General features: G+C 46.2%; 1 protein-coding gene across 12 annotated transcripts in view; it reads right to left on the minus strand.

Annotated features, from left to right (window-relative positions):
- Positions 1–17,701, minus strand: part of PRPF40B (pre-mRNA processing factor 40 homolog B) — a 380,564-nt gene that overhangs the window by 278,598 nt on the left and 84,265 nt on the right. For all 12 annotated transcript variants that reach the window (XM_063952768.1, XM_063952770.1, XM_063952767.1 and 9 more), the window contains one exon: positions 15,044–15,112. In XM_063952768.1, coding sequence (XP_063808838.1) covers positions 15,044–15,112 — 69 coding nt within the window. Of the gene's footprint in view, positions 1–15,043; positions 15,113–17,701 lie in introns of those variants that run through there.

A 17,701-nucleotide genomic window follows, 5' to 3' on the forward strand; every position in this document is an offset into this window, starting at 1 on the left:
CACTGCAGGGGAGGCAGATATAACATGTGCAGAGAGAGTTAGATTTGGGTGTGGTGTGTTCAATCTGCAATCTAATTTGCAGTGTAAAAATAAAGCAGCCAGTATTTACCCTGAATAGAGACAAAATAACCCACCCAAATCTAACTCTCTCTGCACATGTTATATCTGCCTCCCCTGCACTGCACATGGTTTTGCCCAATTGCTAACAAACTTGCTGCTGCGATCAACTCAGAATAACCCCCAATGTGTCTACTCACCAATTGCTGGTCAATTTAGAATCTGTAAATCTCCTTTTTATTCATCATGCCATATCCAATATCTTAGTAGAAAGATAGGTATCTCTTAGGTGGAGGTGTGCCAGCAGAGTTACCATTAATGTGTTTCTGGATATAAATCCAACACGCTAATAGTTCAATTCTCATTTATTTCTCTGATATTGGAGTAGACAGTGTTTCATAAACGCAGTTAGATTTGCAAATAATATAAATAAATGCCGCATTCTGTGGGCTGTATCCTGCTTCATCAGATACGAACTTCAATATGTTGTTTCAGGAGTACAACTAAATGACCTAGAATGTTCTAAGTATAACTTTACATAGAATCTGTGTGGTAGTGCTGTGTGGTGAAGCAAGGTCTGTCCGTGAATGCTCTATTAATAAGAACGGCCAAACACGTCATTTATATATTTTATTAAAATCTTTTACTGCTTTTATAAAACCTGTCTATTCCAATATCGGAGAAATAAAGGAGAAAAAAATAAAAATTTACTCACCGGTAATTCTATTTCTCGTAGTCCGTAGGAGATGCTGGGAACTCCGTAAGGACCATGGGGAATAGACGGGCTCCGCAGGAGACTGGGCACTCTAAAGAAAAGATTAGGTACTATCTGGTGTGCACTGGCTCCTCCCTCTATGCCCCTCCTCCAGACCTCAGTTAGGGAAACTGTGCCCGGACGAGCTGACATTACAAGGAAAGGAAATTTGAATCCAGGGTAAGACTCATACCAGCCACACCAATCACACCGTACAACTTGTGATAACCTTACCCAGTTAACAGTATGAACAACAACTGAGCCTCACTCAACGGATGGCTCATAACAATAACCCTTATTTAAGCAATAACTATATACACGTATTGCAGAAAGTCCGCACTTGGGACGGGCGCCCAGCATCCACTACGGACTACGAGAAATAGAATTACCGGTGAGTAAATTCTTATTTTCTCTGACGTCCTAGTGGATGCTGGGAACTCCGTAAGGACCATGGGGATTATACCAAAGCTCCCAAACGGGCGGGAGAGTGTGGATGACTCTGCAGCACCGAATGAGCAAACACAAGGTCCTCCTCAGCCAGAGTATCAAACTTGTAGAACTTTGCAAATGTGTTTGAACCCGACCAAGTAGCCGCTCGGCAAAGCTGTAAAGCCGAGACCCCTCGGGCAGCCACCCAAGAAGAGCCCACCTTCCTTGTGGAATGGGCTTTTACTGAGTTTGGATGCGGCAATCCAGCCGCAGAATGAGCTAGCTGAATCGTGCTACAGATCCAGCGCGCAATAGTTTGCTTTGAAGCAGGAGCACCCAGCTTGTTGGGTGCATGCAGGATAAACAGCGAGTCAGTCTTCCTGACTCCAGCCGTTCTGGAAACATATATTTTCAAAGCCCTGACTACGTCCAGTAACTTGGAGTCCTCCAAGACCCGAGTAGCCGCAGGCACCACAATAGGTTGGTTCAAATGAAACGATGATACTACCTTTGGGAGAAATTGGGGACGAGTCCTCAATTCTGCCCTGTCCATATGGAAGATCAGATATGGGCTTTTACATGACAAAGCCGCCAATTCCGACACACGCCTAGCCGATGCTAAGGCCAACAGCATGACCACTTTCCACGTGAGATACTTTAGTTCCACGGTCCTAAGTGGCTCAAACCAGTGGGATTTCAGGAAACACAACGTTAAGATCCCAGGGTGCCACTGGTGGCACAAAAGGGGGCTGAATATGCAGCACTCCCTTAACAAACATCTGAACCTCAGGCAGTGAAGCCAGTTCTTTTTGAAAGAAAATGGATAGGGCCGAAATCTGGACCTTTATGGACCCCAATTTTAGGCCCATAGTCACCCCTGGCTGTAGGAAGTGCAGGAATCGACCCTGCTGGAATTCCTCTGTAGGGGCCTTCCTGGCCTCACACCAAGCAACATATTTTCGCCATATACAGTGATAATGCTTTGCTGTCACGTCTTTCCTAGCCTTTATCAGCGTAGGAATAACTTCATCCGGAATGCCTTTTTCAGCTAGGATCCGGCGTTCAACCGCCATGCCGTCAAACGCAGCCGCGGTAAGTCTTGGAACAGACAGGGCCCTTGTTGCAGCAGGTCCTGTCTGAGAGGCAGAGGCCATGGGTCCTCTGTGCGCATTTCTTGCAGTTCCGGGTACCAAGTCCTTCTTGGCCAATCCGGAACAATGAGTATTGTTCTTATTCCTCTCTTTCTTACTATTCTCAGTACCTTGGGTATGAGAGGAAGAGGAGGAAACACATATACCGACCGGTACACCCACGGTGTCACTAGGGCGTCCACAGCTATCGCCTGAGGGTCCCTTGACCTGGCGCAATATCTTTTTAGCTTTTTGTTGAGGCGGGACGCCATCATGTCCACCTGTGGCAGTTCCCATCGCTTTGCGATCTGTGTGAAGACTTTTTGATGAAGTCCCCGCTCTCCCGGGTGGAGGTCGTATCTGCTGAGGAAGTCTGCTTCCCAGTTGTCCACTCCCGGAATGAACACTGCTGACAGTGCTTGCACGTGATTCTCCGCCCACCGAAGAATCTTTGTGGCTTCCGCCATTGCCATCCTGCTTCTTGTGCCGCCCTGGCGGTTTACATGGGTGACCGCCGTGATGTTGTCTGACTGAATCAGTACTGGCCGGTTTCGAAGCAGGGGCTCTGCTTGACTTAGGGCGTTCGTTGTAAATGGCCCTTAGTTCCAGTATATTTATGTGTAGAGAAGTCTCCAGACTTGACCACAGCCCTTGGAAGTTTCTTCCCTGAGTGACTGCCCCCCACCCTCGGAGGCTTGCATCCGTGGTCACCAGGACCCAGTCCTGTATGCCGAACCTGCGGCCCTCGAGAAGGTGAGCACTCTGCAGCCACCACAGAAGAGACACCCTGGCCCTTGGGGACAGGGTGATCAGCCGATGCATCTGAAGATGCGATCCGGACCACTTGTCCAACAGATCCCACTGAAAGATCCTCGCATGGAACCTGCCGAAGGGAATGGCTTCGTATGAAGCCACCATCTTTCCCAGGACTCGCGTGCAGTGATGCACCGATACCTGTTTTGGTTTCAGGAGGTCCCTGACCAGAGATGCTAATTCCTGGGCCTTCTCCACCAGGAGAAACACCTTCTTCTGTTCTGTGTCCAGAATCATGCCCAGGAAAAGCAGACGCGTCGTAGGAATCAGCTGCGACTTTGGAACATTCAGAATCCAGCCGTGCTGTTGCAACACTTCCTGAGAGAGTGCTACGCTGATCAACAACTGCTCCCTGGACCTCGCCTTTATGAGGAGATCGTCCAAGTACGGGATAATTATAACTCCCTTCTGCCGAAGGAGTATCATCATTTCGGCCATTACCTTGGTAAATATTCTCGGTGCCGTGGACAGGCCAAACGGCAACGTCTGGAACTGGTAATGACAGTCCTGTACCACAAACCTGAGGTACTCCTGGTGAGGAGGGTAAATGGGGACATGCAAGTAAGCATCTTTGATGTCCAGCGACACCATAAAATCCTCCTCTTCCAGGCTTGCAATAACCGCTCTGAGCGATTCCATTTTGAACTTGAATTTCTTTATATAAGTGTTCAAGGATTTTAAATTCAGAATGGGTCTCACCGAACCGTCCGGTTTCGGTACCACAAACATTGTGGAATAGTAACCCCTTCCCTGTTGAAGGAGGGGGACCCTGACAATCACTTGCTGGAGGTACAGCTTGTGAATTGCCGCCAGTACTACCTCCCTTTCCATGGGGGAAGCTGGCAAGGCTGATTTGAGGTAACGGCGGGGGGGAGTCGCTTCGAATTCCAGCTTGTATCCCTGAGATACAATTTGTATAGCCCAGAGATCCACCTGTGAGCGAACCCACTGGTTGCTGAAGTTTCGGAGACGCGCCCCCACCGCACCTGGCTCCGCCTGTGGAGCCCCAACGTCATGCGGTGGACTTAGTGGAAGTAGGGGAGGACTTTTGTTCCTGGGAACTGGCTGCATGGTGCAGCTTCTTACCTCTACCCCTGCCTCTGGCAAGAAAGGATGCGCCCCTGACCCTCTTGCCTTTTTGGGAACGAAAGGACTGCATTTGATAATACGGTGCTTTCTTAGGCTGTGAGGAAACCTGAGGCAAGAAAGTCGACTTTCCAGCTGTCGCTGTAGACACGAGGTCCGACAGACCGTCCCCAAACAATTCCTCACCCTTATAAGGCAAAACCTCCATGTGTTTTTTAGAATCAGCATCTCCTGTCCATTGCCGAGTCCATAAGACCCTCCTGGCAGAAATGGACATAGCATTAATTCTAGAGCCCAGCAGGCAAATGTCCCTCTGAGCATCCTGCATATATAAGACGACGTCTTTGATATGGCTCAGGGTTAGCAAAACAGTATCTCTGTCGAGGGAATCTATGTCGTCTAACAGAGTATTTGTCCACGCTGCTACAGCACTACACATCCAGGCTGAAGCAATAGCAGGTCTCAGTAGAGTACCAGAGTGTGTATACACTGACTTCAGGATAGCTTCCTGCTTTCTATCCGCAGGCTCCTTTAGGGCGGCCGTATCCTGAGACGGCAGGTCCACCTTTTTAGATAAGCGTGTCAGTGCCTTGTCCACTCTAGGGGATGTTTCCCAACGTAACCTGTCTGTTAGCGGGAAAGGGTACGCCATCAGTAACCTCTTAGAAATCACTAATTTCTTATCAGGGGAACTCCACGCTTCTTCACACAATTCATTTAATTCATCAGATGGGGGAAAAGTCACTGGCTGCTTTTTCTCCCCAAACATATAAACCCTCTTGGTATTAACAGGGTTAATCTCAGAAATGTGTAATACATCTTTCATTGCAATAATCATGTATCGGATGGCCTTGGTCATTTTAGACTGTAAATGTGCCTCATCATCGTCGACACTGGAGTCGGACTCCGTGTCGACATCTGTGTCAACCATCTGAGATAGAGGGCGTTTATGAGCCCCTGACGGTTTTTGAGTCGCCTGGGCAGGCGCGGGCTGAGACCCCGGCTGTCCCAAGGCTGCAGCGTCATCAAACCTTTTATGTAAGGAGTTTACATTGTCATTTAAGACCTTCCACATATCCATCCAATCAGGTGTCGGCCCCAATGGGGGCGACACCACACTTATCTGCCCTTGCTCCGCCTCCACGTAACCTTTCTCATCAAACATGTCGACACAGCCGTACCGACACACCGCACACACACAGGGAATGCTCAGACTGAGGACAGGACCCCACAAAGTCCTTTGGGGAGACAGAGAGAGAGTATGCCAGCACACACCACAGCGCTATATAACATAGGGATTCTCACTGATAATAAGTGATTTACCCAATAGCTGCTTTATATGTCTTATTTGCGCCTAAATTTATGTGCCCCCCCCCCCCCCTCTCTTTTTAACCTGTCTTGTACCTGGATACTGCAGGGGTGGGGAGCTGCTTCCAGCGGAGCTGTGAAGAGAAAATGGCGCTGGTGTGCTGAGGAAGAACGCCCCGCCCCCTCAGTGGCGGGCTTCTGTCCCGCTTTCTGTGTGAAAAAATGGCGGGGGTTTTTACATATATACAGTGCCAGACTGTATATATGTATTTTTATGCCAAAAGGTACTTCAATTGCAGCCCAGGGCGCCCCCCCCCCCCCCCCCCCAGCGCCCTGCACCCTACAGTGACCGGAGTGTGTAAGTGTGCTGGGAGCAATGGCGCACAGCTGCGGTGCTGTGCGCTACCTTAATGAAGACAGGAGTCTTCAGCCGCCGATTTCGTCGTCTTCAAGCTTCTGTTCTTCTGGCTCTGCGAGGGGGACGGCGGCGCGGCTCCGGGAACGGACAATCGAGGACAGGTGCCTGTGTTCGAACCCTCTGGAGCTAATGGTGTCCAGTAGCCTAAGAAGCACAAGCTAGCTGCAAGCAGGTAGGTTTGCTTCTTCTCCCCTTAGTCCCACGTAGCAGTGAGTCTGTTGCCAGCAGAAGCTCACTGAAAATAAAAAACCTAATAAATACTTTCTTTACTAGTAAGCTCAGGAGAGCCCACTAGGAGCACCCAGCTCTGGCTGGGCACAGATTCTAACTTAGGTCTGGAGGAGGGGCATAGAGGGAGGAGCCAGTGCACACCAGATAGTACCTAATCTTTTCTTTAGAGTGCCCAGTCTCCTGCGGAGCCCGTCTATACCCCATGGTCCTTACGGAGTTCCCAGCATCCACTAGGACGTCAGAGAAATAAGATTTTAAACCTACCGGTAAATCTATTTCTCCTAGTCCGTAGAGGATGCTGGGGACTCCGTAAGGACCATGGGGTATAGAAGGGCTCTGCAGGAGATAGGGCACCTAAAAAGAACTTTGACTATGGGTGTGCACTTGCTCCTCCCTCTATGCCCCTCCTCCAGACCTCAGTTAGAAAACTGTGCCCAGAGGAGATGGACAATACAAGGCAGGATTTAGCAATCCAAGGGCTCGATTCATACCAGCCCACACCAATCATACCAGGTAACCTGGAACATACATAACCAGTTAACAGTATGAACAAAAACAACAGTAACGGTCCAAGACCGATGTCAACTGTAACATAACCCTTATGTAAGCAACAACTATATACAAGTCTTGCAGAGTTTCCGCACTGGGACGGGCGCCCAGCATCCTCTACGGACTAGGAGAAATAGATTTACCGGTAGGTTTAAAATCTTATTTTCTCTTACGTCCTAGAGGATGCTGGGGACTCCGTAAGGACCATGGGGTTTATACCAAAGCATCCAATCGGGCGGGAGAGTGCGTATGACTCTGCAGCACCGACTGAGCAAACGCTAGGTCCTCATCAGCCAGGGTATCAAACTTGTAGAATTTAGCAAAAGTGTTTGATCCCAACAAAGTCGCCGCTCGGCAAAGTTGTAAAGCGGAGACGCCTCGGGCAGCCGCCCAAGAAGAGCCCACCTTCCCAGTGGAATGGGCCTTAACCGAATTTGGTACAGGCAATCCAGCCGTAGAGTGAGCCTGCTGAATCGTATTACAGATCCAGCAAGCAATAGTCTGCTTTGAAGCAGGAGTGCCAATCTTATTGGCCGCATACAGGACAAACAGAGCCTCTGTTTTCCTAATTCTAGCCGTCCTGGCTACATAAATCTTTAAGGCCCTGACTACATCCAGGGATCTGGAATCCTCCAGGTCACCGGTAGCCACAGGCACCACAATAGGTTGATTCATATGGAACGACGAAACCACTTTAGGCAAAAATTGCGGACGTGTCCTCAATTCAGCTCGATCCACATGAAAAATTAAGTAGGGGCTCTTGTGTGAGAGAGCTGCCAATTCTGACACTCGCCTTGCTGATGCTAAGGCCAACAACATGACCACCTTCCAGGTAAGAAATTTCAACTCAACCTTGTTAAGCGGTTCAAACCAGTGTGATTTTAGGAACTGCACCACCACGTTCAGGTCCCATGGTGCCACTGGAGGCACAAAAGGGGGCTGGATGTGCAGCACTCCCTTTACAAACGTCTGGACTTCTGGAAGAGAAGCCAATTCCTTCTGAAAGAAAATCGAGAGGGACGAAATCTGTACCTTAACCGAGCCTTATTTCAGGCCCATATCCACTCCTGTCTGTAGGAAGTGGAGAAGACGACCCAGATGAAAATCTTCCGTAGGTGCTTTCTTGGTCTGATACCAAGCCACATACTTTCGCCAGATACGGTGATAATGTTTTATCATCACCTCCTTCCTAGCCTTTATTAAAGTAGGGATGACCTCTTCCGGAATCCCCTTTTTTGCTAGGATTCGGCGTTCAACCGCCATGCCGTCAAACGTAACCGCGGTAAGTCTTGAAATACACAGGGCCCCTGCTGCAACAGGTCTTCCCTCAGAGGAAGAGGCCAGGGGTCTCCTGTGAGCATCTCTTGTAGATCCGAGTACCAGGCCCTTCGAGGTCAGTCTGGGACAACGAGTATCGTCTGTACTCTTCTTCGTCTTATGATCCTCAACACTTTCGTGATGAGGAAGAGGAGGAAACACGTAGACCGATTCGAACACCCACGGTGTTACCAGTGCGTCTACTGCTACTGCCTGAGGGTTCCGAGACCTGGCGCAATACCTCCGAAGTTTTTTGTTGAGGCATGACGCCATCAAGTCTATTTGAGGAGTTCCCCAAAGACGTGTTATGTCTGTAAAGACTTCTTGATGAAGTCCCCACTCTCCTGGATGGAGATCGTGTCTGCTGAGGAAGTCTGCTTCCCAGTTGTCCACTCCCGGAATGAAGACAGCCGACAGAGCGCTTACATAATTTTCCGCCCAGCGAAGTATCCTTGTGGCTTCCGCCATCGCGACTCTGCTTCTTGTCCCGCCTTGGCGGTTCACATGAGCCACTGCTGTGACATTGTCTGATTGAATCAGAACCGGTAGGTTTCGAAGAAAACTCTCCGCTTGTCGAAGGCCGTTGTAAATGGCCCTGAGTTCCAATACATTGATGTGTAGACAGGACTCCTGGTCTGACCAAAGACCCTGAAAAGTCTTTCCCTGTGTGACCGCTCCCCATCCTCGGAGGCTCGCGTCCGTGGTAACCAGGATCCAGTCCTGAATCCCGAACCGGCGACCCTCCAGCAGGTGAGCACTTTGCAACCACCACAGGAGGGACACTCTGGTTCCTGGGGACAGAGTTATTTTCCGATGTAAGTGCAGATGGGACCCGGACCACTTGTCCAGAAGGTCCCATTGAAAAGTCCTTGCATGGAACCTTCCGAAGAGAATGGCCTCGTAGGCCGCCACCATTTTCCCCAGAACTCGAGTGCATTGGTGAACTGACACCCTTTTCGATTTTAGCAGGTCTCTGACCATGTTCTGGATGTCTTGGGCTTTCTCTATTGGGAGAAAGACCTTCATTTGTTCCGTATCCAGTATCATACCTAGGAACGGTAGTCGAGTTGTCGGAATCAACTGTGACTTCGGTAGATTTAGAATCCAACCGTGTTGCTGGAGCACTCACAGAGAGAGCGCCACACTGTTCAGCAATTTCTCCCTTGATCTCGCTTTTATCAGGAGATCGTCCAAGTATGGGATAATTGTGACTCCATGCTTGCGCAGGACCACCATCATTTCCGCCATTATCTTGATGAAAATCCTCGGGGCCGTGGAAAATCCAAACGGCAACGTCTGAAATTGGTAATGACAATCCTGTACAGCGAATCTCAGGTATTCCTGATGGGGGCATATATGGGGACATGAAGGTACGCATCCTTTATGTCCAGAGACACCATATACTCCCCCTCCTCCATGTTGGCTATTATTGCTCTGAGAGATTCCATTTTGAATTTGAATCTTTTTATGTACAGGTTTAGGGATTTCAGATTCAAAATCGGTCTGACCGTACCGTCCGGTTTCGGGACCACAAATAGGGTTGAATAGTAACCTCTTCCCTGCTGGTGCAGGGGAACCTTGATTATCACTTGCTGTATACACAGCGTTTGAATTGCAGCTAACACTACATCCCTTTCCGATGTGGAAGCTGGTAGGGCCGATTTGAAAAATCGGCTCGGGGGCACATCCTCGAATTCCAATTTGTAACCCTGGGAAACTATTTCCAACACCCAGGGATTCAGGTCCGAACTGACCCAGGCCTGACTTAAAAGTCGAAGACGTGCCCCCACCGGTGCGGACTCCCTCAGGAGAGTCCCAGCGTCATGCTGTGGTTTTTGGAGCAGTCGGGGAGGACTTTTGTTCCTGGGCACCTGCCGAAGCAGGTGCTCTCTTGCCTCTGCCCTTACCTCTGGCGAGGAAAGAGGATCCCTGACCTCTTTTGGACTTGTGCTTTCTTTTGCTGTTGGGGAATATATGGTAAAAAATTTGATTTACCTGCTGTAGCTGTGGAAACCAGGTCCGTCAGCCCATCCCCAAACAATACATCACCCTTATAGGGTAACACTTCCATATGTTTTTTGGAATCCGCATCACCCGTCCATTGGCGAGTCCATAAGGATCTTCTCACTGAGATATACATGGCATTGGCCCTAGAAACTAGCAATCCAATGTCCCTTTGAGCATCCCTCATAAATAAGACTGCGTCTTTTATATGGGCTAGAGTTAGGAATATAGTATCCTTATCCATAGATAAATTATAAATTATAAATAGATAAATTGATCTGTCAGCTCATCTGTCCAAGCTGCAATTGCGCTACACACCCATGCCGACGCAATCGTCGGTCTTAACACAGCACCCGTATGAGAATAAATACCCTTTAAGGTAGTTTCTTGCCTGCGATCTGCAGGGTCCTTAAGGGCCGCTGTGTCAGGAGACGGTAGCGCCACTTTCTTGGACAAGCGCGTCAGGGCCTTGTCCACAGTGGGGGGTGATTCCCAAATCTCCCTGTCCTGCTTAGGGAAAGGGTATGCCATATAAATTCTTTTGGGGATCTGCGGTCTCTTATCCGGAGTCTCCCAAGCTTTTCCAAAGAATTCATTTAATTCATGAGATGTGGGAAAGTTAATAATCTGTTTCTTTTCCTTAAACATGTGTACCCTTGTGTCGGGGACCGAGGGTTCATCCACAATATGCAACACATCCCTTATTGCCACAATCATACACTGAATGGTTTTAGTCACCCTAGGGTGCAATTTTACTTCGTCATAGTCGACACTGGAATCAGAATCCGTGTCGGTAGTAGTGTCTTGTGTTAAAGGACGCTTTTGAGACCCCGACGGGCCCTGTGAGTCGGTCCAATCCGAGGATTGACCCCCTGATGTCCCCCCTAAATCAGCCTTATCAAGCCTTTTATGTAAAGATGCCACACTTGCATTCAACATATGCCACATGTCCATCCAATCTGGAGTCGGCACAACCGACGGGGACACACCACTCATTTGCTCCACCTCCTCCTTGGAGAAGCCTTCCGCCTCAGACATGTCGACATACACGTACCGACACCCCCCCCACACACACACACACACAGGGATTAACCTATAAGGGGACAAAACCCCAACCAGGTCCTAAGGAGAGACAGAGAAAGAGTATGCCAGCACACACCAGCGCTTAACAACACTGGAAGAAAATATATATATATCCAGATAGCGCTTTTTTATATATATTATGTCAATTCCCACTCACTGCGTCGCCAAAGTGCCCCCCTCCTCTTTTTTCCAGCCTGTGTTCAGCAGGGGAGAGACCAGGGAGCCAGCGTTTTCTTTCTCATGTAGCTTCTGTGGAGAAAATGGCGCTGGTTAGTGCTGAGGATCAAGCACCGCCCACCCGACTGCGGGCTTCGGTCCCAGTGATTTTTCAATAAAATGGCGGGGGATCAGCGATTTACTGCCTCCGCAGTCTAATGCCACTGTTTTGTGCCAAAATGTGAGGTTTATTGCTGCCCAGGGCGCCCCCCCCCTGCGCCCTGCACCCTTCAGTGCTGCTGTGTGTGTGTGTGACTGGGAGCAATGGCGCGCAGCTTACCGCTGCGCGCCTTACCTCATGAAGATCTGATGTCTTCTGCCGCCTAAGATGTCTTCTGTCTTCTCTATCCACTTCTACCTTCGGCATCTGTGAGGAGGACGGTGGCGCGGCTCCGGGACGAAACCCAGGTGAGACCTGTGTTTCCGACTCCCTCTGGAGCTAATGGTGTCCAGTAGCCTTAGAAGCAGTGCCCAACTTGACAAGCCAGCTCTGCTTCTCTCTCCTCAGTCCCACGATGCAGGGAGCCTGTTGCCAACAGGACTCCCTGAAAATAAAAAACCTAACAAAATTCTTTTTCCACAGAAAACTCTAGAGAGCTCTCTGCAGTGCACCCATTCTCCTCTGGGCACAAGATCTAACTGAGGTCTGGAGGAGGGGCATAGAGGGAGGAGCCAGTGCACACCCATAGTCAAAGTTCTTTTTAGGTGCCCTATCTCCTGCGGAGCCCGTCTATACCCCATGGTCCTTACGGAGTCCCCAGCATCCTCTAGGACGTAAGAGAAATTAAGTTTTAAAGTGTTGGATTATTTATATCCATACAGACACTACTAGCACACTTGTCCTATGAGATACTGTACCTATCTTTGTACTATATATATATATATTGAGATTCTAGACTGCCGTTATATCTCAAGAAGGCAGCAAAGTTGACTGGTTACCTTATTTTAGAGGAGTGTTGTGGATTTTACATTTCTACTAATGTGGAATATCTTGCAAGCTATTTCAAGGCATTACTTATACAAGACTCCTAGAGTCACAGGTTCCTTTCTGATGTATTCATCATAGCACCAATAAAGCCATTAATAACACTGCACCAACATTCAACTCTTCACTTATTTCAGTATATACTTCCATGAATTATTTGCAACGTAACCTCATGTATCAAACTCATATTGTCCTACAGATTGTACACTTGTCGACAGGGCCTTGTTCTGTTTGTCTGTCTGTTAAGGGCCAGCCTTGTTTTACTACTGCGTTTGATATCAATTGTTAAGTACTGTGGCAGGTAGGCTATGGTGACATAAGTCAGAGGCAATACTCACCACATGACTACCTGGGTGTAGTCCAGGTTTTACCGTGTGCTGAGGTTCACAACCTGTGAGCTGGGATAAAGCTTTGCTGCAAACACAGCACAGTGCTCCTGACGCCGGATAAGATGGCCAGGCAATCGGCTGGGGTGGTGGTTAGCATTAGGGTGCCAGGGCCTGGATGGTCCACAGATCTTATGCATGTCAATTGTAAGTCAGAGTGACAAACCTGTTGCTGTAACTGCTTAATCTTGTATGGCATTTGTGACCTGCAGTAATTCCAGACTTGTTACCTGCTGTGTAGTAGCTGCTAAGCTGCAGTGAATAAACAGTCCACTGTTTTTACCATACCGCTGGTCGCTGGATGTGATTCCTCCCAAGTTGTCACAGTACTATGAAGTTTAGTGGCACTATATAAATATTTTTAACAACAACAATAAATAATAATAATAATAATAATAATGATGTCATTTTATTGGTCTTCAACAAGATCAGTTTTGCGTCTTCTGTGTGTTGCAGCAAAAGATACATGGATTCAGACTACAACAATGAATACAGCAGAAAGGACTCAATGAAATCAGACAAAAAGCCTGTGTATTACCACTTCTACATGCCTTTACATATATAATTATTACACAATTTTTTCGTGTTTCTTCTTTACAAGCCATGGCAACCAAAAATAAAAACTGACTAATGGATGATAGTAAATTAGTTGTTCAGAGGTATATCTTATTAGTACTTTGGCCAAGTGATAAAGTTAGTGGTTTGGTAAGTTGCTTGTGAGTATATTTGCATTGCAGTGGTTACAAATAAGTAGACTTTCTTGACTTTACAACGACCTAAAGCATCACATTTATTCTGTGTGTGCAATTTTCTGAAGTTCTGTAGGTAGCTCATTTATACCTGCCTTGAACTACAGCTTGTTAAAAACGGATAGCATCTCAAATAATATGCGTTGAAATTGTTTTGTTCTACAAAGTTCGGCAAGCTGGCAAACCAACTCATCCTGTGTCCCTAGTCTTAAAATCAACAGCACATTTACTGTAAGTTCCTGGCTGGTTAGCGTGGAGATAGCTATGTATTTGCATCAGCAGATTCAACAACTTATTTTAGCAATAAATAGAGCAATCACCCAAAAACTTAGGGGTCCAACTATTACTAGCTGATTTAAAGATAACCCTTCTTGCTCTTCACCTCCTGATATTATACATTATTTCAACTTTATGATGAAGCATTTGCGATCTGCTATGCTACAGGAGGTTCATCACAAAACTATGAACAGAGCATATGTATCCCAACAAATGTAACACATGATACAATATGAAACTGGTCAATTGCCCTATTAATTTCTGTTTTTAAATATCTGTCCAACCAAACCCCTTGGCACTTTTATTTACTAACTTCATTTATTGGGACTTGGGAGCTAGGAAAACATTGGCTATTCCTCTTCTCACTGTAATTATTGCAGTAGCTACCTTACAGAAAGGGACTTCTAAATATCTCATTAATTGGTTGTGTGAAGAGCTGGTTAATTAGGCTATTATAATTTGATAAGGAGATCCATGCTACCAGATACTGATTAAGGAGTGCTAAAATTCTACGACAAATGGGGTATATACAGATCAACTGGCATCCCGGATTCAAACGAATATTTATTAACTATTTAAAAATACTGAGTGTGACAGCTACTATATTCTAACTGATCCTACTTTCCATGGTTCATCTCTGCAACATTACGTCCTCTTTTACCTCATATACTCTATTTTGTCGATTTTAGGTTTGTATTGCACCCGCCTTCTAGATGTTTCCTCCCTATTTACTGTTTTTCCTCCCTATTTACCATATTTTATCACTGAATGTTTTCCTACCCCTATTTTTCCTTCCTACGCCGCACTTTTTTTGGAAACGGGCACCCTCGGTCTTCTTTTATTCTACTCCATGCTAATGTATATTTCTGATGTAACGTGTTATCACTGCTTTTTCTTTTCATCTTTTTTTGATAATACAATTTTGAATGCAAATTTTCAAAAATCTCAATAAAAAGATGTTTAAATAAGAAAAAAAGCAAAAAAAAAATTGAAATAGTAGGAACCAAATGTCTGTCAAATGTGTATTTCCTGCTGTCAGCTGCAAAGCGTCTGAGGTAAAATAACAGAGGGATATCAGTCTTTCAATAAAAGTCTTTTATATGCTTTACTTATCCTATTTATTGAACTTATCCAGAACTGGCAAATCAATCATCCAGAACTGGAATATCAATCAAGCTCAAGCTACCATTAAAACAACTTCCGAGGTATATAGGGTGTGAGCAGAAAAAAGTATTTAACTGAAAATACTGACCGTACTAGTACTGGTTGTTACCGTGGGTAGCATCACGGCTGGCATCAAAGGAGGTACCATATTTGGGATCTTTTGGAAAAATAAAATTAGATAACATTAAACAAACCCTGAATAAACAGATAAGGAAAACACCAGCGTCTAAACTATAGGAAAGCAAGAGATGAGGGTAAACACCAAGAAGATTAACCCATTAAAGTCACCTCATAAATGTTAATAAGTGTTGTTTTGTAAACTAATATTAATCACAAAAATACCTATCACAAAATGAAAAGAATATATCTAGATCACAAATGTGTTTAAGATAAAATAAATAAATAAAAGGTAAATAACTATGAGGACTTCTTATTCTTGCTCATAACAAAAATACTACACCTGAAACACACCCTGTAATTAGTGTGCTCCCTTCACCTACCAACAGTGGAGCAGCCAGTCAGTTGGTTGTACTAATGACCATGATAATGCAGCCTAACAATTCTCTAGGAGCCATTGACATCTTTGAAACACAAAACGCATCAGTAACATTACAGATTCCTAGTGAAATGATATGAGATACTGTAACAAGGCTTTATTTTTAGTTTATTTAGTAGAAATATTCCGTCAACATTCCTTCCTAATACTTTTAGGAAACATATCATGATTACAACAGTGTCATTCAGTCATCTAACATATAATGAACTCTTGCTTGTTATTATGAAATCAGAACTTTTGGACAATGCGTGAATTGCACAAGTAAGCATCTTCGTGTTACAGATGTATATGGATCATACGAATATGAAATATCCCAAAGTATCATCCTCCCAGACACTCATACACCTTGCCAAAAAGATACAAGTGACTTTTCAAATATGCAGCAGACGCTTGCATCCATTGGTGAGCATGTGGAGACTCTGCAAATTTTATACCTATATTCAATATACAGATCTGTCCTGATACATCTTTGCTGCAGCCCAGCCAAACAGCCCCTCTTGGCACGCCATGTCACGTGAGAATCTTCTCGCATCGGCCATCTTTTTTGCCAAAAATGTGTCTTAATCGCAATGCAATGCGACTAGGATGCACGCAGAGACTTTGCTGATTAATGTGATATATGACACTTGTATGGGTGTGATTCAGAAGAAAAGAGATATTAAAAAGGTCGACAGTCATTAAGTTGACAGTCAAAAGGTCGACAGGGTCAAAGGGTTGACATGAAAAATGGTCGACAGGTCCAAAAGATCACCATGTAAAAAGTCTTTGTCATTTTGTTTTTAAACATCTCTCACCCAAATTTGTGAAATGCGTCCCCTCGCGAGCTCGCTTAGCACACCACAAGGTTACTAAGGGTAATAGTTTGTGACATGGATAGTAAATGCAGCACCAGTTGTAATAACCCGAAGAGACGCATGTCGACCATATGTGACCTTTTTCATGTCGACCTGACTGTTGACCATGTAAATGTCTGTCTATCAACCATCTCCCAAATTGTATGGGATGCAGTTAAAATACTGTCTGTCGGGATCCCAGCTTTCAGGAGACCAACGCCGGAATCCAGAACAGCCGGTGAAAAAAAAACGCCGGCTGGGAATCAACCGCCACCAACCGAGTGGTAATATAACCTGTGGCGAGTAAAGCGACCCACCGTGCCCGAAGTGTGGCAAGCATAACGAACCCGCGATTGGACTCGGTGCCTTGCTGCCAGGAGTCCGATAGACGGGATGCCGCTGTCAGTTTACTGACAGTCGGCATCCCATCTGCCGGTAACACATACCGAGCCCAATTGTATATCTGTGCGCAAATGAGTCTCTGAATCAGTACACGAAGTGCTACAATGTACTGTAGCATCCGCAGCTATTTTCCAATACAAGTTCTGTACTGCTCCGTAAACAGACTCAGTCACCAACAATTTACAAATTGTCATATATCAAATTAATCAGCACAGTAAAGAAAAAAAACAAGATGCCTGATGTTAGCAAAGCTGCACGGGACCTGGTGGCTCACTCAAGCCAGGCATTTTGCACTGCATGGCATATTAAGGCTAGGTGTATGAGGACACATCTGTATATAAATATCAGATTTCAGGGAACATGTGAATTTAGATATGTATCGTTAGTGGTTGAAGTGGGAAGTGGCTGTAAGGTAAATGTAACTGAATCCTCATTGCCTCGGAAGCATGGGGATTTTGATAGGTTCAAATTAATTTTAATGCTCCTTTACATGCTTTTTAACACTATTTTATAAAACACAAAGGCATATTAAGTGATCTTAATATGTATTTGAATTTTATAGAATAGTGGTAAAAAGCATCTAAAAGAGAGGACTGGCTTCCGAGGGCAAGATGAGTGAAGCAGTTTTGCAGAGCTCTGTGGTGTTTGAGCCCCCGTTCAGCCGTTGCACCTGGCTCCGGACTGCTCCTACTATGGAAGTGGGGCACAGCTGCTCCTATAGATGCCGCTGGTACCATCTTATTGGCCAGGTCTTGAGAATTCTCAGTGGTATCCGTCTGAATTTCCCGACTTTCACTGACCACAGGGAATGGGGAGGCACACCACTCGGCTGACTTTCTACACATTTGACTGCGGCTGCTGCCAATATACCTCTGAGGACGCACTAACAATGTCCTGAAGCTTTGGCTCACATCCAGCCTACAGGAGCGTAACCACAGACCCCAGCGGCTTCTTC

This window comes from Pseudophryne corroboree, chromosome 2, assembly GCF_028390025.1.
Source record: "Pseudophryne corroboree isolate aPseCor3 chromosome 2, aPseCor3.hap2, whole genome shotgun sequence".
Taxonomy (NCBI): domain Eukaryota; kingdom Metazoa; phylum Chordata; class Amphibia; order Anura; family Myobatrachidae; genus Pseudophryne; species Pseudophryne corroboree.